Source organism: Nannobrachium achirus, assembly GCF_963921795.1.
Source record: "Nannobrachium achirus genome assembly, chromosome: 19".
In the NCBI taxonomy this organism is placed as follows: Eukaryota; Metazoa; Chordata; class Actinopteri; order Myctophiformes; family Myctophidae; genus Nannobrachium; species Nannobrachium achirus.
Window position 1 is genome coordinate 1802855 of NC_137826.1, and position 27444 is coordinate 1830298.

Sequence of the window (27444 nt, forward strand, 5' to 3'; positions counted from 1 at the left end):
AGTTCAGAAAAAGCTAAGGTATGGCAACATGACTGGTGTCTTGCTTATACTGTAGCAACAGGCACGATACATATATTTTAAGAAGTACATTTTATTTTTCCCCCTGTTTAGTTTCTTGGGCTGGATATGGCAGCCTGGATACAGTTGTTCAAGTGCAGCTAAACTTCGCATGTTAGTAAACGTGCTACAATTAACAATAATGCTTTGCACCTGTGCAGTTGACCTACGGAACCTGGGAATATACCATTTTATCAAAATGGGGAGAACAAAAGTGTGGAGAATATAATTGTAATACCTTGTTAAAGTGACCATTTTATAAAATGTCGCATTTGTAGTTATTTTACTGTAATTTAACAACATAATAACCAGCACAGATAGACAAAGAGACATTCATGGATTTATATTTAAAAGTAACTTTTATTTTCTCCCCTGGACCCAGGTTATGGCAGCTGCATACCCCTGCCATACCCAATTGACGCCCATGATGTCAGGGTGCAGTGTGTTCCTGTTCCGTGTCGACTCCTTCCTGCAAAGTGATCCCAGCTCAACTAAACACTCCCTGGCAAAATGTTGCCAAATGTTGAATAATGGCACTAATTAATATAGTCCACACAAAGTTCATCCATTGAATATTACCACTAATTATATTTGAGGGCAATTTGAGGGAGAAGGAGGAGGAAGACAAATAAATAGCTGCACATCTTATATACAATAAATATAAATGAAAGGATATGTTTTCTGGGACCCAAGTGGCAGACAGACTGACAATGGCCGTCTTTCCCAAAGCGATTTTTAGCCCATCGTAGCTCACGCATGGTCGTAGAGACCAAGCCCCGACCGTCATGTTCCCGTGTTTACATGGGTTCGGGCAGAGCGACTTATTTAGCCCACTACAACTACACTATCATTCAGATTTCATAAACAAAGTGCTTAATCAAGTCTCACACCTGTCTACTGTAAATACGGTACGGCATTCTATAATTACCTGTATCCTCTGTGTTCTTTAATAAGAAGCCTTTTTAACCGATCGATGTCTGTTTATCTCAATGCGGTTGGTGCGCATGGGGAACTTCAGGAAATACATGGGAAAACAGAACGCGATCGGATAAAAAGGCTTCTTATTAAAGAACACAGAAGATACGGGTAATTATAGAATGCCGTACCGTATTTAGACATGGTGTGAGACCTTATTAAGCACTTTGTGAAATCTGAATGTTGGTGTAGTTGTAGGGGGCTAATTAAGTCGCGCTGCCCGAACCCATGTAAACACGAGAACATGACGGTCGGGGCTTGGTCTCTACGGCCATGTGTGAGCTACGATGGGCTAAAAATCGATTTGGGAAACGCGGCCATTGTCATGTTTAGCGCTAGCAGAGTTGAATATGCATTCGGAAGAAGCTGGGACCCGTACTCAAACAAAAAGGAAAAGGAAAGGCATTTCATAATTTTATTGAGCATAATCAATGTTTAAGTGAAAAAGCACCATGTGAAATGACTGACATATAAACAAAGCAATGCAAGAACAAACCATTCCACTGCTTTTTGTTCATTGCAAATTCTGATACATAGTAATTGTGGTGTGTACATGAAGCTATATAAATACTGTCTCTTGATACATCTCTTGATTGCTTTCAAAAATAGTTCCATCGCGACACTAACAATTTCGCTGTCAATTATTGTTAACAGGAAAAATCTGACATCTTATGTCTCCAGCCTTGCCCTCGCCTATAGGTAGAATTTCTTAAAACATTTGACCAAAGAGGCAGGAGCACATTAAAAGGTATACAAAAAGAATATTACACATAATAAAAACAAATATTACACAGTATTCTTTTCTAGTTGCGCTGTCACCCATGTACAAGGACATTAAGGAGGTTGTTGGTCATTCAGTTAATGAATGGCGTTCATCGCTCAGCGTTCGTCTAACTCATTAAGGGATTGATACACTTCGTTGCACGCCAGTGACGCGCAACAACTATAGTGGACGCACAAGTTCACAAGGCGTCGCAAAGTGGCGCATTGTGAGCTTGTGGATCCTCTATTTTTGGTGCGCGACACCCACAGTCCCACACGCAACAAAGCATAAAACCGTCTTTACTTGACGATGACGATAGAAGTGTTGTGAATGGATTCCATGACAGCGGTCAGACGGCTGCAGAGGTCATGGGGGAAGCTGACGTGCACCTTGGGCGGATCCTTCAGGACCACCATCTCAGCAGAACCGTCCAAGACCCTGGGCAGGAATTCACCCAGCTTCTCCTGCAAAGAGTCTGTGGGAGACACAAGAAAGTAATACACTAAGTACAGTTCAGAGTTGAAAAGGAATAATGTGAGTTTTAAGTGAAACTGATTTGTTAATCTAATATATAACTGTTAATGTGATTAATGATTATGTTTGAAAATTGTTGCCACTAAAGGAGCATCATTTTGTCGATTTTGAAGTGTTTAATGTTTAAATAGTCTATCTACAAGCTACAAGTGAGCTATTTTCAAAATGTTTGCAAAAAAGAAACCTATGTATAAAAACGATATACTGTGTGTATATACAGTATATATCCCATTAAAGCCGGGAAAGTATCTGTGTCACTTTAGATTTTTTACTCGGATATACAAGCTCACAGCGTGTCACTTGGTGTCCCGCTTGTACGTTTACTATTTCCGAACATAATATATGTTACAGTTAGATTGGGTAACTCAGTTAGATCGTGGTAAGAGCGCTCGTTTTGTCGTTCACCCCACACCCCTACCCTACCGCCACCTGGATCACTACTAGCCTAGCTCAGCTGTGTTTTGCCATATGCTTACTATGCCTAACCCTAACCCTAACCCTAACACTAACCTCCGTGGGGTGAGGCGCTTGACGCTATGTTGTCGTTGTTGTGGATCAAAGCATCCGCTTGCTCTGCCGCACGACGAGCGCTCCGGTTCTCGATCTAACTGATTCTCGATCTAGCGGTGACATCAGGATATGGCTAATTAGATAAACCACTGTTACCGTTCATATCCTGTCCCAGACAGGAACACCAGTGGCTGCGGATGTTCTCCATGACGTCACGGTCCTCCGCGGGGAGGCTGCTGTCGTCGCGGCTCATCAGCTGCAGACAGGGGATGATGGCGTCGTTCATGATGGCCATGCCCTCCTCCACCTCGCTCTCCTCGCCGCCGCAGAACAGCCGCGCCGCGCTCTCGTTCAGTGCCTGAGAGAGAGGCGGGGTTTGGGGCCGAGAGGGGGAGCAGTTCACAGGAACAGTTTAGTTTATTTTCATACATTTTCGGGAAATAATATTTCACAAAAATCACCATATAGCTGGTTAGTGGGACCCTTTATTTTCCTCAATTCCTATGGAAGTATGAAAAACACCTTAAATTGCTCAACATTTTTTTATAATGTATATTCTGGAAGTAAGTGGTAACTAAAGCTGTCATTTAACCCATTTAGTTAAAAAACGGGGTTCCCATCCTAAATGGGTTAAATGACAACTTTAGTTACCATTTACTTCCAAATGTTGAGCAAGTGAAGATGGTATGCACTTGTTTTCATTTTGTAACTATACCTTTCAAGACGGGAACACATTTTTGGGGTTCTTGTTGCTATGGACAGTATATACTATAGCAACATTTTGCTATATATTTATTTTATTTTATTTTATTTAAATTCTTGAATAAACATTTGAATTTTTTCAGGAAACCTAGGTCAGTATTTAGCAGGCGTTTTTAGAATCGACATCTGTCCTAAACGGGCTAAGAAGCATAAAACATTATCATTATTATTATCATTCTCAGTGGTCAGTAAGTACAGTACTCACCGTGAGACACTTCCTCCTATAAAGTGCAATGAGTGACTGCTCCACTCCCCTCTTCTCTCCCTTCCTCAGTAATATGGCGTTGTTCTTATGAGCGTGGGCCAGGTAGGTGAGAGCCTCACGCACCCTGGAGAGGTGACACACGTACAGTTAATCACACCGTCCCCTTCACTAACACAACATAATCCATAACCTTACAATTATTTAATGCTTTAACTATTGAAAAATAGCAGAAATACAAGCTCACAGCGTGGCACCGAGTGCCGCGCTGCGAGCTTGTAGATCTGCTATTTTTTTGAATAACATTTTTAAAAATTAACATTTGTAACTCATATTTGCTTCATGGGAACCCCATGTTTTGAGATGGGGGTCCGCGGCCAAATACATGTAATTTTGGGGGTCCTTGACATGAAAAAGTTTGAGAACCACTGATTTAGAAGAAGGATTTAGAAGACTTGAACAAATGTTCACGATTTTTCAAAAATAGCAGATCTACAAGCTCGCAGCATGTGCTGTGAGCTTGTATATCTGCTATTGTTTAATAGTTAAAGCATAAAATAATGGTTAAAGTTGTTCAAATCTAGAATAACACGGTTTTGCGTTCAGGTCTAAATAAAATAAATGGGCTAATGTAGGCAATGGGACATTCTTTTTTGCGCTATGCTGTTGTATAAGGTAGGGCTGAAGTGGTTCATAGATTAATTGATGTAAACTTTATTTTTATTTGTATCCTATCCTGTAACATCAACATGATGCCATGTCATGCTGACGCTATATCATTTCCTAAAATGTAAATTGTAAATGTATTTAACCACTGAAGCCATGTTGAAATAAATAAATATTAATGCTGTAATGGCATGGCCCAAATAGGGACACCTAAAGTGTTAAAAAAGACAAACAGGCGCGCGTGCGCACACACACGCCACCCGCAGCACACACACACACACACACACACACACACACACACACACACACACACACACACACACACACACACACACACACACACACACACACACACACACACACACACGGGTGGTCATGACAACACCTACTTTCCATGCTGGTATTGCTCCAGGCCGGTCAGCAGGTAGACAAACACGGTGCGGAACAGCTTGTAGTCATCATGCCAGTCCTGCATGGAGACACGTCACAGAGCTTCAGACATTCTATTCTGTTGTTACAGTCGTTGATCAGACTAAACAATTTAAATAATAATCAAAAACATTTAGTACATTTAGTCAAATCTATCTATCTATCTATCTATCTACAGTGTAAGCTCACAGCGGTTCGCATCACGACTAGATATTTCTAAAATTCGTATATACACTATGTGCCCTATTTTCACCGAGCTAACCCCTAAACCCAAAACTTCTTGCCTTTTATTACTATTTAGAAAAAGCTAGAGCTTGTAGATAAGCTATTTGAACTATTTCAAAATGTATTTCAAAATATTGCAATAATAATGTGTGGTTGTCGCAGAATCCCGGTGCGTTTTTTTCTTTAAAGAAAACAATGATTCTCTGTGACCTCATGCACATCGTCTCCGAATTTGCCATGCGGCAGGTGGCTGCAGCTGTGTGTTTTTTTCCCCGATCGCACCCAGTTCGATTTGTGCGTCTTGTCGCATGCAGTAAAAACTCATGGACTCCTTTTATGACTCCTCTTCGGATTCGCAGTGTGTATTCCGCACAGCCTTGCACACCAAATCCAATGCGTGTTAATCATGCAGCAAACGGAAAGGTCCTGTGTGCAAAGCCCTTTACTGTACCAGGTATTCATCCATGTCCATGTCCTCTGGTTTGATGAGGCGTAGTTTGGATCTGGCTTCCCTCATTATACTGATGGCCCTGTAGACGGCACACAGGGAGAGGACAGTGATGTTAGAATGAACCTGGGTTTTACTCTTTAACACTTCTTCATGTTTCAACGTGGCATAACTTCATAACAATATAAATTATATATAAAAAGAAAGCTATCTAAATGATATGTATGGTCAGTTGAGGGTAGGCAAGAGCTATTAAGTGCTATGGGCTAAGGTGGAGTCTGAATAGGTGAGTCTTCAGACCACAGTGGAAGTCTGCAGACAGGGAGTCTGCAGTTCTAAGTGCAACTGGGAGTTTATTCCACAGTTTGAGGGCCAGGAGGGAATGAAACCAAATGGACCCTTAAAAGTATTGTTAAACATCTGCATTACTCAATTTACAACAAGTCTACACACTTAGAGAATGTAGATTATTTTATTTTGGTCAACATTTTCCGGTTATCTCTCCTATGGCACCACATCAATACTGCATGGAATTGTGGACAAAATCGTATCCAACGACAACAAAATATTATACGTTTTGGGTCTGAGAGGCTAAATCCCTTGGTGCTGTCATCTCTGCTCACAATCTATCCTATCACTGCTATGCTGATGACACTCAACTGTCCTTCCCCCCCTCTGCCACCCAGGTGGAAGAGCGCATTGCTGCATGTCTGGCCGACATCTCACAGTGGATGTCAGCCCACCACCTCAAGCTGAACCCGGACAAGATGGAGCTACTCTTCTTCCCAGCTAAGTCTTGCCCCATGCAAGATCTCACTATTTCCATAGATAATGCATTGGTGACTTCGGTTCCTACTGCTAGAAACCTTGGTGTGGTCCTGGACAGCCAGCTATCATTCAAGGCACACATTGCATCAGTCACCCGGTCCTGTAGGTTCACACTCTATAACATCCGTAAAATCAGACCTTTCCTCACCCAGGAGGCAGCCCAGCTCCTCATCCAGACATATGTCATATCAAAACCTGACTATTGTAACTCTCTCCTCACTGGTCTCCCGGCATGTGCACTTAAACCTCTCCAACTGATCCAAAATGCCACGGCACGACTGGTCTTCAACCAGCCTAAGTTCTCACATGTCTCTCCCCTTCTCTGCAGCCTCCACTGGCTCCCGGTTGCGGCCAGCACGGAATACAAAACACTGATGCTGACCTTCAAAGCAGCCAAAGGTATGGCTCCTCCATACCTCCAAAACCTGATCAACCCCTACACCCCCACCCGAGCACTTAGATCAACCAACACAGGGATGCTGACAGAACCCTCGCTAAAAACCCCAGGGCAAAAATCCACTCGTCCGAGACAGTTTGCCCTCCTGGCCCCCAAGCTGTGGAATAAACTCCCTATTGCACAACGGACTCACTCGCTAGCTTTCGCAGTGGACTGAAGACTCACCTTTTCAGACTCCACCTAAACCCTTAGCACTACTGGAAAAATCAATGACCATACATGAAGCTAGTTAGCATTTTTCTTTTTTTTTTTCTTTTTTTTTTTTAGAAACCTTTCTTTTCTTTACAGATTATATTGTTTTTTCTAGATAGATATGCATTTGCATTTGTTATATTGCTGTTGATGTACTGACATTTAACCTTGTTTATTGTTGTGTTATGTTTTATCTGCTTATCGTAAGTCGCTTTGGATTAAAAGCGTCTGCTAAATGCCTAAACTGTAAAACTGTAAATGTCATGAAATGGTGGTCCGTGGCTCAAATGCTGGATAGATAATAGGCCTTGGTATGAAAAAAAGGTTGAAAACCACTGTTAGGGCAAACATCTTCCATAAAAGATTTTGAAAAAGGATCAATTATTTTTCAAACATTTCAAACAGACCTCTCGTCAAAGCTGAGGTTGCGGTCAGTGAACTGCTCCAGCAGGGTCCTCTCCACCACCCGGTTGGGGGCTTTGTTCTGGAAGAAGTAGACCAGGGAGTGTTGCAGCCGCACGTCCTCCTGCAGCGTCACCTTCTCCTGGGAGAGCTCGTACAGGCGGCAGTACTCCTCATGGAATGCCTGCCGGCAGGGACGTGCAGAGAATGTTAGAGAGGCAGGGGCTGACATTTCTAAAAAGGGCCTTTTGTTGAAAATATGGAAAATAGCAGACCTCCAAGCAGTGGCGTCAGTTCAGAAAAAAGCTAAGGTATGGCAGCATGACTGGTGTCTTGCAAGACGCCAGTCAGGTTGCCAACCTTAGCAACAGGCTTGATACTGTATATTTATTTTATGAAGTACATTCAATTTTTCCACCCATTTCTATGGTTTCTTTGGCTGGATATGGCAGCCTGGAATGGTGGTTCAAGTGCGGCTAAACTTGGCATGTTAGTAAACGTGCCACAATTAACAATAATGCATTGCACCTGTGCAGCTGACCTGCGGAACCTGGGAATATACCATTTTGTCAAGATGGGGAGAATACAAGTGTGGAGAATATAATTTACTGAAACCTTGTTAAAGTGACTATTTTGTTAAATTTTGCATTTATATTTAAAAGTAACTTTTATTCCCCCCCCCCCCCCCCCCCTGGACCCAGGGTATGGCAGCTGCATACCCCTGCCATACCCAATTGACGCCCCTGCCTCCAAGCTCACAACGTGTCGCGCTGTGACGCGTTTTTTTTCGGTGCGTGATACGACACTGAACTAAGCATAAGCAAGTGAATACTGGAGACGTGGCGTGGATTCCTACACAGAGAGGACAATTCTTTCAACATAAGATGCTGCATTCAAGTTCAGGAGAGTTTGGACAAGGCAATTCTCTTAAATGCTGCCTTCAGGTATGGCATGGAAAGAGGGTGTTTGCATTTCTTTCGCCATAGTGAAAACTGCATTCATGGTCTGGAGAGGGCACTTTTTACAGATGAATAAAAGGGCTGGGGCCCCCTTTGATGTCTATGTGTGCACACGTGCCTGCCTGCCAGGTTGAGTCAATGACATCACTAACACAGCTCGTACAGACGACAGTACTCCTCATGGGATGCCTGCCAGGATGATAAGAAGCGTCCTGCTCACTCCTCATGCATTGAAGGAAGCATGAGCTCAGTTCGGGGCTCTCCCCAGGTTGGCAGAGGGAGAGCAGAGCCCAGGATTACAGCTTAGGCAATTGGCACCGGGTGAGAAATGGGTTACAAATTCTATAAATGTATATAAACAAAAGAAGTAGCAGATCTGCAAGCTCGAAACGTGGCGCAAATGTTTGAGAACCACTAGTACTAGTTGGACTCCTAATGTGCCATAGTGTCATAGTAAATAAGTGCCATACATATTCTGTAGAAAACCTGGAGACTTGACATTCAACAAGACAAGGCTTTGCCATGGACACTATTGATGACCCCTGGTTTCCTTAACTCTTTGAGCGCCAGCGCCCTCTAGGGGCCAAAGAATGCCAGCGCATCTCTCATAGGCGAGCGCTTTAGCTTCCAGGACTTCAGCTTCCAGGACCTGACGTTCTCACGTTCATGCACGGCATGGAAATGTCCCGGATGAAGATGCTAACAGAATGGCTATTCCCATTTTGTCATCTAAAAGATCATTTTTGGGCGATTTCGCCGTAAATAAACCTCGCGCCGCTTTCCTAAAACACAAAAAAGAGATATAAGCCTTTAAAGATGCGGTCTTTCATTGGATTAGGCGGAGATTGGCGATTGCGTTCGCAAATTACGGCCGGCCGGGACGTTGTTAGCTTTCGGCTAGTAGCTACAAAAATCAAGCCAGGCTTCAGAAGGCCTCTTATCATTTTATTCATTTAATTAAATAAAGCCGAACTACTTCGGGATCGGCACACTCGTGTACTCATCGGAAGCGGCGCCGAACATCGGGTGAACATTGGGGAGCTCAAAAATGTATTTTAAACCATTTTTAATGGAATATATCGTCGGACAGAGTAGAACGGCTAGCTGGCTAGCGGCTAGCGAGCCAGGACCACCCACGACTCTACAAGCAGCTCGGGGTAAGTGAATTAATAAAAAAAAGATTGTATTGGATTGAAATAAAGCCGAACTAGTTCGGGATCGGCACCAGATGAGTTAATATGTAATAAGATATACCGTAATAAGATAAGACATTAAAGGCATACCTTGATGAGAGCTTTCTCAGGGCCTTCGTCGTCAAAGGTTTGTCTGGCCTTGGCAATAGCCATGATGACCCCCTGCATGGCTGGAGTCAGCATCATCTGGACAGGGAACAACATACAAGCACATAGATGTTAGAAACTACATTCCTATCCACATCATCATAGCCATGAACAGAAGACTTATGGATTAAAAACACACACGTGTGACATAACTCAGTGGTTCTCAAAGGGAGGCCCAGCAGCCGGTGGGGACCCCCAAGGATCCTTGAAGGGGTTCCAGGGGGTCCCCAGCAAAATTAGTGAATAAAGCCCTTTGCACACAGGGAGGGAGGGCGAGCTCTCTTGGACAATATTGTCTGTTTTGTCCGTGTGGAAAATCAGACCCTGTGTACAAAAAAAAACCCTATTTTATACTTCGGATATTCAAAGATAGCTATGAGCTCACAACGCATGGCGACGCGTTGTGAGCTTGTAGATCGTCAATTCCCAATATGAACATTTGGGGAATCATTTGTAAGATTTTAGTCAAGATTTTTGAAAAAGTCCCCAACATAAAAATGTCAATAAATAAGAACCGCAGATACAATCCGACCACATTTTACGAACCTCTTCGTTGTATCCGTCTGCGTCCGCTCGGACCATGATGCGTCCCACGTTGGGGATGTCCACCTCTGACACCAGGTTCTCCGCCGGGGGCTGACGCCGTCTCCTTCTGCGCCTGGCGGCACCCTCATCCTCCGACTCCGACTCCGCCTCCACCTAGGGATGGGATGATAATCCTTATTATCGTTTATCCTGATAAAAAAACACTCACGATAATCGTATCGTGGAGATTTACATCATGAAATCATCCTCCGTCATGCACTAGGATCAATGGACCCTTTGTCAAGTCCCACCCATGTTTGTGCTCCTCTTCGCACCCATTGGTTACTGTTTCTTGGCTGGACAAAAATCCTGTCTCTCCATCCACTACCATTGAAATAACATGTTTTTTCAGTTGCTTCGTATTCTTGTTCTGTGTCTTCAATTCTTATTTTAAACTTGGTGTCAGTAAAAAGGAACATCTCAGGTGCAGTATAGTGACAGGGCATATCATGTTTTCTTTTCTCAAAAAAATAGGTTTTAGCAAATTCAACCTAAACAACCATATAAGGCGGAACCAGGGAAGAACAAGGCAGAAAGAGCCTGCTGGTTGGTCAGTCAGGGACCAACCAGAAGGAACTGGTGAATTCACCTTTTATTAGCCAAGCTGCATATGCGCTACCACTTAAACCCTATATAATTGGTCAGACAGACCTGGAAATAACATACTTGATACAGTCTACAAGTCTCTTTGCCAAAAGAATTGCCAATCTACAAGTTGTGACGCGTTGTGAGCTCGTAGATCTGCTATTTTTAGGCAAATGTTCCGCCCCAGGATAATGGATGTTGGAGATAGTTTGATTATCGCGATAATATCGTAAATCGTGATATCCTTTGGTCAATCATGATCATGACATGAAATGTTCATATGGTCCCATCATCCCTACCTCCGCCTGCTCTTCTCCGTCCTCCTGCTGCTGCTGCTGCTCCACGTCGGTCTCCGGTGGCTCCCCTCCGCTCACCTCCTCGGCCTGTGTTCCGGCGGCCAGCTCCGGGTCTTCCTGGGTACCGACGGCGTCCGGGGCGGCCCCGACCTCTCGCTCTGCCTCGTCTTCAACCTCCACGTCCGCCAACGGTGTCCGCGTGCCTGGCACCGCTGCGCGGCTGGACGACTGAAACGCAACCATAAGAGAAGTTTAGTTCAGGAACACTCACATCACAGTAGATTTAGCCATTTTATTGCATGGAATACAGTTAATCTTGGTGTTAACCCATTTAGACTGGTACACATCATTGTGTATCATTATTTTATGCTTTAACTCTGTGCCACGCTGTGAGCTTGTATATCTGCTATTTTTCACTGGTTAAATCATTCAATAATTCTAAGCCTAATCTTGGCATTAAAGGGTTAGCAAGACCCCCCATAGCGATACAATAGCAGAACAATAGCAATACATTGACACGTTAACTTTAGTCAGACATAATCACACGTCTTTGAGCTTAGCCAGACTAATCAAAGGTGGAGGCTGGGGTGGAGGAGGCAGCTAGCAGCGAGTGTCCAAGGCTTTGGAAACCAAGTATAGGTAGAGAAAATTAGCCGTATTTAAAGGAGCCTCCCCTACTGAACGAGAGCTTTGATTGGAGTATGACAGTGTGATGTAATGACCAGCAGATATGTGAATGAGGAATAGACTCTTATGTCCTGCATAAACTAACACTGAAGCCTTCATAAAGCCAAGGGCCAGTTAATCCCGGGGATTTTTTTCCCGTAATAGTCCACTAGCAGTGTGACAGGCCAATTCCACGAATGCCTTGTAAATCTCACACTTTCAAAAATAGCAGATGTACAAGCTTGTAGATCTGCTATTTTTTAATAGCCAACACAAACATCTAAAATGACACAGATGCTTTCCCGATAATAATCTAATCAAATAATCGATTGGAATCAATCCCTTCTTGGAGCATGCCATAAACTATAGGCAAACATTTTAAAAAACGTTCAAAAGTACTAAGGAAATATATATATATATAAAAAGAACTGCTTCTCAATTATTCGATTAACCTGAAAAGTAATCAACAGAATAATCATTAATAGTCAACAGTCAATGAGCAGTTTATTCAGGAACAGTTTTAGTCAAGGCCATATGAATTTGCCAGGGAAAGTGCTATAACCACATTGGCCACTAGAGGTCATATGCAGACCATTAATAAACCAGAGCAACCCTCTCAATGTTGAAAGTGACTTCAACATAATACAATTTAAAAAAAAAAAAAAACATGTTTCAGAAATATACCAAAACTGACATATCTTGAAGTCTAAAATACTGTATATTTTGAATATTTAAAAATCTAAAATATATATTTTGTTTAAAAGGAAATGACCAATTTGTGATCATATTTTGTGTGATCTTCTTCTTTCTGTTGCTTGTCTTGTCTTGCACCACAGTGGAATGAATGAATTGTTTGTTTATATATCATAGGCTATATAATAATATAACATAATAACTCCAAAGTATCCACAAAATGACGTTCCTTTGATAACAGTGTTTCTCAAAGTGGATTCCAGGGACTCTCTAGGTTCCTTTATGGGGGTCTAAATTGACCCATACAAGTCTGTAACTCTGACAGTGTACAAATGGAACCAAATGGACCCTAACGGATTCATTTGGTTCCATTTGTACACTGTCAGAGTTATAGGGAGAAGTTGACATTTGAAAGTTTGAGAAACGCTGCTTTGAAAAATACGCAATTGTTCCTGAAAGTTCACAATGTTATGAGCGTTCTTTGAATCTGTCTGGTTCTATTTTAGTAGCCGATAGCAGGTGGACCCGTGTGGAACATTCCAGTTGGCATGAGCACGATTAAGCTCTTTCTAGAACATACTAGACACAGGGAGGCCAGTGAAAGCATGTTCTATTTTAAAACATGTTCACTTGACTCTTATCTGACCCTCCTGCCAAACGGACTGGGCCAGTGGTCCTCAAACCCTTTCATGTCAACGACCCCCAAAATTAAAATACTTTGGGACACGGACCCCTATCTGAAAATGTGTGTCAGGGACCCCCCCATACAACATAACATATTTACATATTAAAGGAGTAGTTCACCCCCAAAATGATTTTTTTGTATTGATTGCTCACGCCATGGAGACGTGAACTCAATAATATTTTTAGTATTTTGTTGCATTCCTTAGACTAAAATTTGATTACAATAAATGTACCCCCATTGATTGCGGATGGGTACCCAAATCAATTTGGGTCCCCATCCGGAATCAATGGGGGTAAATTTATCATTTTATTTATTTTTTTGCCTTGGGAATGCGACAAATACAAAAAAATATCATTGAACTCAAGTCTCCATGGCGTGAGTAATCAATACAAAAAAGGTCATTTTGGGGGTGAACTACTTCTTTAAGCCATGTTTAGTTTTTTTCTGAAGACATTGTCGAACAGCACAAAAGAGCCAAGCAGTCGCCTCAAATAATATTTTTTCTAGATTTTGTGAAAGTAGCAGATCTACAAGCTCACAACGTGTCGTATCGCGCCGCGTTGTGAGCTTGTAGATCGGCTATACCCAAATAGTCACTGTAGGGTTAAAGAGTGATGTTGATGCTATATTTATAACACATTTTGCCGGGGACCCTCTGGAACCCCCTGAAGGACCACTGGGCCGTGGTTCTCAACATTAATTATCTTAATGTGCAACATTGTTTTCTCACTCAACAGTAAACAAACCCACATAAAGTTTAAGTGTATAGAGCAGGGGTTCCCAAACTGTTTTTGCTCGGGGCACCCCTATAAATATTTTTTTCATCCGAGGCACCCCTACCTTATTATATTCCTAATTTTCACTCCCAGCACCTTATATTTATAGCATATTTTAGCGATTATGTTGCGAGGAAAGCGAGATAATAGCCATTTTAGTTAGAACTGACCGAAAATAACTTTGTACTTCAAGTTTAAAATGATACTAAATATATTTTTAAATGTCCAAATAAATTTCAAATATTATCAAATTATCTTGCGGCACCCCTAGACTGCCGTCGCAGCACCCCAGGGTGCCCCGTCACCCACTTTGAAAACCCCTGGTATAGAGGGTATCTGCACATTTCTAAAGTGATAATCTAAGGACTTTTTAATACCTCTAAAATGACAAACTAAACATTGGCCAAATCGTCAAATGTTAGAGGTAGAAATTGTGAAAATAGCCGATCTACATGCTCACAACGCCTCACGTTCTATTTTCACAGTAGAACCGTATATGATTATTTTGGGGCTTGCGGCTTGAAAAGGTAGAGAACCACTGGATTAGGGACTTCAAAATGGGCAAGAGAAGCTCAGCATCATGATGGGGTTTGAGCGAAAGCCCTGGAGCAGTCTGGATCTTACTGAGGATCTACTAGGATTAATCACATTATTGGCATCTGACTCACATCTTGCTCATACTGGGAGCACACAATGCACTTATGAAGTAAAGAAGACACAATATAACAAAGAGCAAATGCTGCAGAATCACCAACACTTTGTGGAGTCTGTTATTACAATGGGGTGTTTTTTAGGGTAATAGACATTAACAGTGTCACGGTTTAAGAGATTCCTCTACACCAGGGGTGCCCAAAAGGTAGATGGTGATCTACCAGTAGATCACAAAGGCTTTGCAGGTGGAACACTTGACATGCCCCTAAACATATATAATTAAAATACAAAGAAAAATATTTATTAACTAAAATCACAAATCCCTCTATTTGGCATCTGTCACTTGAATTACCTTTGTGGCTTCTAAAGGCGAAACCCTCTCATTTTATACTTAAGTAAAAGTATCAATTAAATGTTAGTTTTCAAATAAATGTAGTGGAGTAAAAGTACAATAACTGGATCCGAGATGTAGTGGAGTAGAAGTAATGAAAACTGGAAGTACTCAAGTAAAGTACAGATACCTCAAAATTGTACTGAAGTACAGTACTTAAGTAAAGGTACTTAGTTACTTTACAACACTGATCCGTGCCCTACTCAGCGTCAACAGCTCCGCCCTGTGGCGGGTGTGTTGATCTTTGTCACTTGTTGCTGGAAGTGGTGAAATGGGAGCCGCGTTCCACAACGTACAGTACGTATGTGACCTAATTTTTACGTTGACCCATTTCTTATGGAAAGGGGGGGGGGGGGTATGTGGTGTCAGGGGTGATAAGTGGCAGCCCACCTGGTGCTCCCGCTCCCCCCCCTCCTCCTCAGGAATGGGGGTGGTGGCGGCCGAGGTGGAATCTTGGCCGGGGTCCAGTGGCAGTGGCGGCGGCGCGGCCGTGACAGCTCCGCCGCTGCTCTCGTCGCCTGGCTCACAGCGAGGAACGTCCTCCTCCTCCTCCTGCGTCTGGGAGGTAAACGAGTCCGGGGTGTGGAAGCGCTCTGGGGGGAGAGAGGAACGAGAGGGGGGGGGGGGGGGGGGGGGGGAGCAATGAGTGAGCCAGGTGAAAAACATGCAAGATGGTAAAACACTGTTTCCCAAACAGTGGGCATGTTTTTTAAGGATTTTCGTTTCCACTTTACTGCATTTAGCTTTGAGTTGTTTTTATTTCAAAACATTTTCCATAAAAACATTCCCAAAAAAGCTCAACATTTCTTGAATTAAAAACTAAAAAAATCTATGAACCTTTCAGTAATTTCCTAAAAATAAAAAGGTTGTAGCCTAATAAATTACTGCCGTAAATGAAGTGTGCGGGACAGCTTTCTTTCCCCCGTTGCACTGCTCCTTCCTTCGAACCTGTCCTAGGTGTGCAAAAGGACCTTTCTGTACAAAATGAGTCTATTTACCAAAATAGACCTAAAGTCTTTAAATCCATGGAATACATTTGATCTCCATAGCCTTCTCTTGTTGCTTGCTAATTGTTTGCTTTTTTAACATGCGTTAGAAAAGACTGCCAGACGTTCTTTCAGGGTGAAAGTGATGTGAGTTGATCACTTTCTTTTTTGTATTATTGGGGCTTTTAGCCCAATAAGTGGAGACAGACTAGGAAACGAGGAGAGAGAGGCGGGGAGTGACATAAAGTTCGTCAGGAACGGGACTCGAACAGGCTGGATTAGGAGCCCAAGTGCCCGGACCGCTAGGGCGACAGGTCTGGTTAAAGCAGTGCTTCTCAAAGTAGATTCCAGGGACTATCTAGGTTCCTTTAGGGGGGTCTAAATGGACCTATACAAGTCTGTAACTCTGACAGTGTACAAATGGAACCAAATGGACCCGTCAGGGTCCATTTGGTTCCATTTGTACACTGTCAGAGTTAAGGGGAGACCTTGACATGTAAACGTCTGAGAAACACTGGGTTAAAGGACCATACCAGTGTCAATACCTGTCATTATCTATTCACGCGTCGGGCCATAATATTATACACAAACAGACACCATTATCCTGTTAACACATTGGCCGCCATTTTAACATTGACTGTATGGCTCTCCTGCCATTTTGTTTAATAAAAAAATGTATATATTTTTTTTATATTGACATTTTTCCTAAATTCTGTGTTTTTTCGACAATGTCTTACAGTACCTGAAAAGAAAGAAGACAACCTCTAGTCTCACCAAAAAATAAAAAAATAAAATAAAAAGCTTTTTTTTCTATAGTTGCAGCCATCTCAAAATAGCCATTTTTGACCAAAATCCAGCTCTAATTGATAAAACTGGAGATATTGACCTTTTTGTGATCGATCGCTTTTCAAGTGGATAATTCAGTTGATATTTGTATTTATGGCGTCAGGCACTTATCAGATAAGTTTACTAGTGTAATAAGTGTAATTGTGTAATAGGGCAATAACTGGAATAGTGTAATAGGGCTGTAATAGGTCACCTCTTGCCCTTAGGGCGTCATACTGACTTCACACAAATATAAATAAGCTTTTTACCTTTTATTCAGCATTCAAGTGTTTTATTTTGCACAGATCACATTTTCACACACACACACACACACACACACACACACACACACACACACACACACACACACACACACACACACACACACACACACACACACACACACACACTTATAACGTATAACTTTATATAAGGCAAGGCCTATGTGTATAACTGTAAATATGTTCCCCATATTCAACTGTTTTTATTTATTTGTGGCACTTGCTTTGGCGATGTAAACGTAGCCTATGTTTTCTCATGCCAATAACGTTCCTTTGAATTGAATCGCTCTCATGCTCTGATGAGAGCAGCTCTCTTGATGTGCGCAAACTCCTGGCTTGCCTCGGTGGCTTGGTAGAGAACTGATAGCAATCAAGTTACTCTGCTTGTTGGTGATCCGGCCTGGGTCTATACCGGATGCGGAAACGTGTCTTGCATGCATGTGAGTGTTACATAACCGGATACAGTAGGCGGGCTTTAGAGCGGAACAGACTGCAGCGATCACATACGCCCAGTGGTGATATTGCCTCAGGCGCGAGCTCGTTTCCTTCCTTCACGGCTTCAGGCTGCAAGGACTTGTTGCGCGGCACGCCTCAAACACGCGCACATGCGCGATTGCGCGTGCACGCCATAGGGACGCACGCAGGAGCATATCAGCCAAGTGAGCAGGAAGAGTCTTCTAGCCTAGGTAAACTAACTGTTACAGTTAGTTTAGGTTAGGAGGATGGAAACAACAGTAACTTACTGACAATGACGATCGCCGTGTTTTCGTTTCTTCCCTGTTGGATTCCACTGTCGCGACGCGTTGTAGATCTGCTATTTTCACTCCTTTTTTTTTGTTCCACCGCTGGGAGTTTGGACGCGACCCTTTCCTGATAACTGGAATATAATACACCTAGAACAACTCCTCCATCAGGCTCCATGGTCGCGCTTGGATGCGAGGCGTTGTGTGCTTGCAGATCTGCTATTTTCACCAGTTTTGTTACATACCGATGGATGTTATATGGACGCAACACGTTGCTTTTCTTCAGACAATGGTCGCCTGATTGAGGACTCCGCCGGGGGGGGGGGGATATTTTCTCCTCTCCACTCCCGTAGCAGGGCTTGAAGATCGGTTGGTGGTGACTGGACCGGCCGACTGCATCTTGTCCAGTAGGTGATTGTGTTGTTTGTAACCTCGGCCTCGCCTCACCAGGCTTTCTATACGTTGTGTTTGTACACTTTGTAGTGGGCTGAGGATCTGTTCCAACTGGGTGTCGGTGCTGGGCCCTGGGTACAAGGATTCACTGCGGGCCCCCCATGAATTTTCTACATAGGGGGATTTAAAAAATAGATATATACAAGCTCACAGCATGGCACCGAGTGTCGCGCTGCAAGCTTGTAGATCTGCTATTTTTCAATAGCAAAAGTATAAAATAATGAAGCCCCTTCCACCTTGGGCCCTAGTAACTCAGACTCGTCCCACTTTTCCCTTGTGACGCTCCTGCTGATCTGATCTTCTGATCTTCGTTGTTGTCTGGCTGCCTGGGACATAATATTTTGTTGTCGAGACTTTGGGGGTTATGATGAAGCTGTGTGTTGTTGGCCAATGAGGCAGGTCATGGCTTTCCAAGTGAACATTTTACTGGATTTTGTTTGATTTGTGCAAAATGGTCTCAGATCCAGCTGCTCCGTTGTCGCTTCTGCCAGCCCCTTCACCAGGCATGTACACACATAGACATCAAAGGGGGCTTGAGCCCCTGCCCCTGAGGGCTGCATTCAATAGAATTGTCCACCAAAAGGCCCCTTTAGAAATGTCAGCCCCTGCCTCTCTAAATATTCTCTGCACATCCCTGCCCCACATCCCTTTACATGCGTGTGGCCAGTGTGCCGCTGATTGCACTCTGCGGGCTGCGCTCTGCCACGCTAAATGCATTCACTGTGGTTTATTGGGAGTTTTATTCATTTCTATTGAGATTTATACGTTATTACACTCTTGTTTTCAAACACACTTACTGTGATGAGTGATATCTTTGGTTCGTTATATGACTGAAAGCTCAAACTTTTTCACGGGCTGCAGAATAATGTAATTAAACATTACATTATATAAAAGCAAATTCTCGGGACTATCGGGCCTGGCGGGGAGCGACATTGGAATTTTCTCGTGACTATCGGGGGAGGCGGCCAATGAGTTAATATGCCAGCATATGGAAGCTGGGGTTCAAGTGCAATATTATATGACATGTTTATTTGAGGTTGCTGTTTACTTCCATATTTAATTTAATTTTTCTTACTTTTTAGGATTATTACATGCATTATGGATGTTTTTTATTGACAGGAGACTATGGACTATATGAACTGACTGACCTACGAACGGACTAATGGTTTATCAGTGTACTCATCTATTTTCCCTGTTGATGCTGTTGTTGTGTATGCACTAAACCACATTTCGTTGTATGTTTCATACAGTGACAAATAAACATCTTAGCTTTAGCATCACACTACATGACACTACACCACTCCACTCCACACCACACCATACAAATATCTAAATTTTCCATTACACAAAAGTATCCTGTCAGTAAGAAACAAATTTACCCTTTTAACTCATACAGGGCCAGATTTCCAAAATATGAATATGAATGTGCGCTTATAACGCCAGGAAATAGCTATTTTGTATCCCCCCAGACCACCTTAACCAGACCACCTTAACGAATGCACGTTCATCATACCATACCACCAGATGACCACTAGAGACCACCATACACCATACACTGACATGGTCCCATGTTAAGCCTGTTTAAATCCACATAACAGGATGAGACGCTGACTTGGTCCTCATTGACTTAACATGGACGGGCCGCCGGTCACCATTTCAGCTCAATACTGTTCAATTCGTGCTTGATCGTCTCAAACCACCATTGGTATGGGCATCGGGACGTATATAGATGCCACACAGAAAGTTTCAGAATCAAAATCCGACCTAGTGAAGCTACGTGAGGGTCGGATGGTTGCATTGAGGCTAACGCTAGCAGAGGCCTGTTGTCAACAGGAAGCCCTGGTTTAAAGGTGACGTCATAATCGTATCCTTTTTTTTCACGGTTTACGTGTGGACATTAGCTGAGGTAAGCTAACCATTTCGCTCCGTCTATAAACACATATTAAAAGCTTAAACAATGCTTTTATATAAAAGTCGCTCCGAGTCGCTCGGCACCAAACGCCATAGTGAACTAGTCGCTCGTAAAGTCGCCCGGCGCTAACTGAGTTAACTGTGATTATAATACAATATAAATTGTTAAAATGTATTACAACTATCCTAATTCTAATACGCTATAATGGATTATAACCGTGATTATAATACACTATACATCGTCGTGACTAATAATTGAAGCCGAGACCGAATTGGCCCGTATCGCATGGATGAGCCCTGACAGCACATGGTTTGTGCTACAGACTCCAAATTCCGCACGCAGATAGCTCAGACCTTTGCCTACGTTCTTAGCTAAGCCTCGACCCGACCCGATATGCAGTTTTCCGGAACCAACGCGAAAGGTTTGGAATCTCCATATGCGGAGTCCTGACTACTAATTGAAGCCAATGGACGCCGAATCCGAATTGGCCCGAATCGCATGGATGAGCCCTGACAGCACATGGTTGGTGCTACAGACTCCAAATTTCGCACACAGACAGCTCAGACCTTTGCCTACGTTCTTAGCTAGGCCTCGACCCGACCCGATACACAGTTTTTCGGATCCGGCACGAAAGGTTTGGAATCTCCGTATGCGGAGATGACTGACATCGGGCTGTTCCGGAGCAAGCGCTGACTCATTGTGACATCACTTCATAAAAGGCTCTGACATCACATACGCTAGATGAGTCAACAAAAAATCTCTCTGAATGGGCATAAACTAAAGTCTTTCTTCCTCTCACTTCGAGGTGAGCAAAGTTCAGGGTGCTCTTCAGAGCGGTTGGGTTCAGGGGAATTAGCGGGCTGTGCCTTTAAGAGAACCAGGTGAATAATGTGGATAAGCCCGGGCAGTTCCCTCTCACGCTAAACTTAATTCCTGACTACTAATTGAAGCCGAGGCCGAATTGGGCCAATCGCACGAAAGAGCCCTGACAGCACATGATTGGTTCTACAGACTCCAAATTTCGCACGCAGATAGCTCAGATCTTTGCCTACGTTCTTAGCTAGGCCTCGACCCGACCCGATATGCAGTTTTCCGGAACCATTTGGAATCTCCATATGCGGAGTCCTGACTACTAATTGAAGCCAATGGACGCTGAATCCGAATTGGCCCGAATCGCATGAAAGAGCCCTGAAAACACATGGTTGGTGCTACAGACTCCAAATTTCGCACGCAGATAGCTCAGACCTTTGCCTACGTTCTTAGCTAGGCCTCGACCCGACCCGATAAACGTTTTTTTTTTTTATCCGGCGCGAAAGGTTCGGAATCTCTGTATGCAGAGATGATGTCTGACATCGGGCTGTTCCGGAGCAAGCGCTGACTCATTGTGACATCACTTCATAAAAGGCTCTGACATCACGTACGCTATATGAGTCAACAAAAAATCCATATATGGAGATACCCGACACATCTCATTAAGTTTGACCTCACAAGCCCCATATTTGGACCTGGACGATAGACCTCATGCTGCTTAGAAACCTGCAAGCAGGTCCTGGCCGCACTCTCAAGAATGGCACCAGAAAGGTGGTAATGCAAATGATGAACAGATTGAGTGTGAGATTGTAGTAGGCACAAAGAGGAGTGAAACAATCTTCCTACCAAGAATACCTCACTATGACACAGGTGAGCTTCCCTTCACCTTCATTGGGCCAAGAGAATGAACGAGTTGGCATCTACTTGCCTCAACCTGTGTTTGCTCATGGCCAACTCTACACAGCCTTCTCCAAAGGTTGTAAAAGTTTTCATTGTGGATAATGACATGGGCATTACTGACATTGTTTATAGCGAACTCCTTTAGGATAATAAGCATAAAGGGAGAGGCAGAGATGTCCATATATGGGCATAAATGCACACAGATGGTCAAAACGGGTCCTATGACAACAGGTTAGTATAATGGTCTTTGCATTAAAGGTGGGGCATTCATTCCCTATTTACATCATTCCCGAGCATGCCAGGCGCCGACCTAGACGTTCTAGTCATTATAATGTATTACAACTATGATAATTATAATACACTATATTATATTATAACTGTGATTATAACACAATAGAATCTATTATCATGTATTACAACTATATCCTGGTGGTCTAAAAGTAATTGAGTGATCGGTCATTATGAAATGTTTGGCCCTGTTTGGCTTAGCTCAGACCTACTCTGGAGTGGATACTTTTTAGTACCACCTTTAGTACCACTTTCCCACCACTCTACCCAGGTCCTTGTAGTGGAAAACCTGGCACAAGTGGGCGGTGTGGAGCTGTTGGGCCATGTCAGTGGAAAAGGGGCTTAACCCATTCAGAACGGGTACACAATTTGTGTTTCATTATTTTATGCTTTAACTATTGAAAAATAGCAGATATACAAGCTCACAGCGCGGCACCGAGTGCCGCGCTGCGAGCTTGTAGATCTGCTATTTTTGAAAAATCGTGAAAATTAGAATTTTGACCCGATTCTATAAGTGTCTTTTGAATCCTTCTAAGATTTTTTTGAAAAACCTAAGTTTCTATGTCAGCAATCTGGCCAGCCATCGTCAAAGAAAAGGTCCTTTTCACTTAACTGGAGCTCAGTTAGTCTGTTCTTGAGAGAATACTATGTCAGTGGTTCTCAAACCTTTTCATGTGAAGGACCCCCAAACTGATATTTATTTGGCCACGGACCCCCATCTCAAAATATTTAGTTCCAGGGACCACCCAGAAGCAAAATTTGAGTTACCAACGTTCGCTTTGAAAATACATAATATTCAAAGATTTGCACACATTTTCACGACTCTTTTCAAAAATAGCAGATCTACAAGCTCGCAGCGCGGCACTCGGTGCCGCGCTGTGAGCTTGTATATCTGCTATTTTTCAAATGTTAAAGCATTCAATATGCCCAGGCCTAAATGGGTTAAATGGAATGAATGAAATCTCTCAACAACACAGACCTTCTGCCTCGTCCCCGCCGGGCTCCGGGGTCTCCAGCCTCTCCAGCCTCTCGTTTCCTTCCGTCTCTGGAGTGGGCGTCTGATCCTCTTCCGCCGGCTCAGACGGTTCCCGCTCTGTGGACTCGGCACGCGTCTGCCGCGTCCGGGGCTGACTGGGACTGGGGCTTCTGGGGGCCTCTGGAGGGGGGGCCGCGGCGGCCACCGGAACAGGGGGCTCTCCTCCTCCTTGCAGGGACGCCTGCTGGCAGAACTGCTCCTCCCACTCGCTGAGCTCCTGCTGGAACCAGCGGTTGTCCTCGTGGACGTAGCGTTTCAGCACGGGAGGCAGGGAGTCCATGCCGCGCAGGACCTGGCCCGTCTCGTCGTCTGTGTCCTCTGGGTTGCGGGGGGGGGGGGGGGGACAGAGACAGACTATCAGTTGGTACAGTGGTTCTCAACCTTTTCAGGCCGCGACCCCCAAAATAATCAAATTTCAACTGGGGAACTCCCCACCCTGACGAGACCTAAGAGTTGCGGCATTACATTTTGTATAACACGGTTCTATTGTGAAAATAGCAGATCTACATGCTCATTTCTGCCTCTAATATTTGACAATTTGGACATTGTTTAATTTGCCATTTTAGAGGTATTAAAAAGGCCTTAAATTGTCACTTTAGAAATGTGCAGACACCCTCTATACACTTAAACGTTATGTTGGTTTGTTTACTGTTGAGTGAGAAAACAATGTTGCACATTAAGTTAATCATCAAGGGACCCCCCAAAATAATTTGGGGACCCCCCTGGGGGCCCCGACCCACAGGTTGAGAATCACTGAGTTAGTACACTGTCGGTCGTTAGTAAACTGTCGGTGGGGACCCATATGTGGATCGCGGACACATGTTTATGGGTTGTGAGTTACTAGGGCCCAAGGTGGAGGGGCCTTAATTATTTTATACTTTAGCTATTGAAAAATAGCAGATATACAAGCTCACAGCGCGGCACCGAGTGCCGCGCTGCGAGCTTGTAGATCTGCTATTTTTGAAAAGTCGTGAAAATGTGTGCAAATCTTTGAATCTATGTATTTTTTTAAGCGAACATTTGTAACTCAAATTTTGCTTCTGGCCAAGTTCTGGGGGGTCCCTGAAACTAAATATTTTGAGATGGGAAACATAAGTTTTTCAAAAAAACCTTAGAAGGATTTGAAAAATTCAAAGACTTGCACAAATGTTCAGGATTTTTCAAAAATAGCAGATCTACAAGCTCGCTGTTTTTCAATAGTTAAAGCACAAAATAATGCGTAATAATGCGGGGCCCGCAGTGAATCCTTGTACCCAGGGCCCAGAATTTGGTGCAACACCCCATGTCTTACCTGCGATGAGGTTGGGCAGGCTGTCGTCGATGTACATCAGACAGTAGGCGCTGGCGTTGGTCATGCCGCCGTAGGAGTCGCGCATCAGCTCCTCCCAGGAGGACTCGCTGATGGAGATGTCGTTGTACTTCATCCAGCGCTGGTTGGCGTGGTCGTAGATGTAGGCCCAGTAGTGGCCCGCGGAGGCCTGGCCCTCGTGCACCAGCACTGCATGGAGCCTGTAGGGCACCTACAGTAGCAACGTCATGGAGGAAAGGTGTCATCGTTATGGGTAAAATGTTTGTTATGAGGGCTGCTGGGGCTGTCACGATTATGACATTTTACATGACGATTAATTTTTCTCTCAAATAATTGCGATTAACGATTTAATTGTGTTTTTGTCGTTGACAATTACATTACCAGAGATATAGTGATGGGCTGAACATTTGTTCAAAGATAGTTGGACAACCACTTCAGAGGCTATATACGACTACGTATGATAACAGCATTCTAAGGTTGGCAAGAAATATTACCTCTAACAGTAGCCATGTGTTGCATAGAGAATATACAGTCGGTTGCTGCCTTCAGGAAGGAGATACAGTGTTCCAGAATACAATAAGGTCAGACTAAAAAGGTCCTTTGTCCATCAGTCGACTTTAAGGCTTAATCAGGAGTTTGGCCATAGGTAGGCTAAGCGGTGGACACTGCTCTTGTCTGTATTATCCTTATGTATGTTAACCTGTCTTGTTTCTGTTCCCTTGTGTCAAATGTTTGTTTAGCATACATGGCTGCTGTGTTGCAAGACACATTTCAGTGTGAACTGACAATAAAGTACTATATCATATCATATATTGTAGTTACATTTGTGTGTTAGAAAAAACGAAACAAAACATATTAGTGTAATGTACAGTATGTATATACAGTCGTATTGTGGGAAGACATATTATTAATCATTGCTTCAGAAAGAAAACATAGACCTAAGGCACATGGCCTTCATCAGGGCATCAGAAAAGTGCATCTCCAATAGTTTACGGCCAGTAATGTGCACATATTTCATATTTCACATTAACATTGATCAAGATTGACAACTTCCAATTCACCAGTCCTCCAATTAGGAAGTAATAACAAGGTTTTGTTCCTGACAGAAAATGTTCCAGCTGTACATAGGGTCTGACTTAACTAGGCTTGCCTTGTCTCGCTTTGCAATCTTCACTGTAGATCTAACGAATAAGCAACCCAATAACCCTCCACCTCACCCACGATCACTCACATACAGTAGTGCCTTACTTGGGGTTTGCACGGGGAGCACATCTACATAAGTTCTCCTCTGTCTAACTTAGGGGTCTTCAACGTTTTCAGGCCAAGGACCCCTTAGTTGAGAGAGAGATGAAGCAGGAACCCCCACAACCTTTAGAGTTTTCATAGATTCCATATAGTTTCATCGTTTGACGGCACAATCATCAGTGTATTTTAGAATCATGTCAATTTGTGTTTTCAGATATTTAACCAATTGAACTGTCAATACTTAATAAGCCTGACCTTTCACTCTGTACTTAGTCTGCTCTTTTTCCCCTCTATAAACCAAACCTCTTTGCCAAAAACAGCCGATCTACAAGCTCACAACGCCTCGCAGCGCGAGGCGTTGTGAGCTTGTAGATCTGCTATTTTTGGCTAAAGTTCTCAGAATATGGACGCTAGGGTTCAAGTGGTTAATATAAAAAAGGAGAAAAAAGTTTCTATCACTCAAAGATTTGGAGGACCCCCTGTAGTAACTCTGGGGACCCCCTAGGGGTCCCGGACCCCCTGTTGAAGACCTAGGTCTAACTCATCAAGAACTCATCAAGAACACAAGAGTGTTTCAAAAATCATGTGGACATGCATGTGCATTAGGATGCGTTCCATTACTATGAACCCAACAACATAAACACCACCGTTAGCTAGTTCACAGGATGTCGAACAGAGGGTATAAAAGGAATATTTCAGACGATACGGTTACAGACTGACGCTCTATTTCCATCTTCCATGTGACTGCTTTATTTATAAATAGCTTCTGTAAAGTGTTGCTAAAGGTTAGTGAATCAAATGTCAAAACACAACAGTCACTGCGACAGTCAAGGCTGCGACGCAGACTTATTTTTCAAAGAAATCATAGGATATATACATTTTTCTAAATACATGTTTTGGCCTTTTCTGCCTTCAGTTATATGTATTATTTATGACTCATTGTGACATCACTTCATAAAAGGCTCTGACATCACGTACGCTACATGAGTCAACACAAAATGCCACGGTTACGTATTGAATGTCATCAGTATGACGTGTTCTGATGTTCATATGGGCTTAAATGGACACAGGCCATATGTTTCCCTGTGTCAATTTAAGCCCATATATGAACATCAGAACACGTCATACTGATGACATTCAATACATAACCATGGCATTTTTTGTTGAGTCATTCAATACGTAACCATGGCTACGTAACCAATACCTAACCATGACTCATGTAGTGTACGTGATGTCAGAGCCTTTTATTTTTTTAAAGATTTGTTTTTTTTGGGGGCTTTTTGCCTTTATTGGATAGGACAGTAGACTGACAGGAAATGGGGGAGAGACAGGGAGTGACATGCGGCAAAGGTCGGCCGGATCGGGAATCGAACCGGCGACGCCGACAGGCATTGATGCCGAAATGGCAATGCCTATATGGTATGCGCCTGGTCCACTAGGCCACCAGGCGCCCGTCAGAGCCTTTTATGAAGTGATGTCACAATGAGTCAGCGATTGCGCCGATTTCCTCCGGAACAGCCTGATGTCAACAATCAGCTCCACATAAGGAGATTCCGAACGTTTTGCGCCGGTTTCGGAA

The 27444-nt window shown here is 43.4% G+C and overlaps 1 protein-coding gene across 1 annotated transcript in view; it reads right to left on the minus strand.

The window, feature by feature from the left end:
• Window positions 1-2094: 2094 nt before the first annotated feature.
• Window positions 2095-27444, minus strand: part of usp28 (ubiquitin specific peptidase 28) — a gene marked incomplete at both ends in the record, with an annotated part of 65245 nt that continues 39895 nt past the window's right edge. The window contains 13 exons of the mRNA XM_080748703.1: window positions 2095-2270; window positions 2996-3197; window positions 3807-3930; window positions 4859-4938; window positions 5575-5653; window positions 7456-7634; window positions 9693-9788; window positions 10296-10448; window positions 11219-11443; window positions 14704-14715; window positions 15468-15670; window positions 23255-23629; window positions 24603-24831. Of these exons, the coding sequence (XP_080604829.1) occupies window positions 2095-2270; window positions 2996-3197; window positions 3807-3930; window positions 4859-4938; window positions 5575-5653; window positions 7456-7634; window positions 9693-9788; window positions 10296-10448; window positions 11219-11443; window positions 14704-14715; window positions 15468-15670; window positions 23255-23629; window positions 24603-24831 (2133 nt within the window). The remainder of the gene's footprint in view (window positions 2271-2995; window positions 3198-3806; window positions 3931-4858; window positions 4939-5574; window positions 5654-7455; window positions 7635-9692; window positions 9789-10295; window positions 10449-11218; window positions 11444-14703; window positions 14716-15467; window positions 15671-23254; window positions 23630-24602; window positions 24832-27444) is intronic.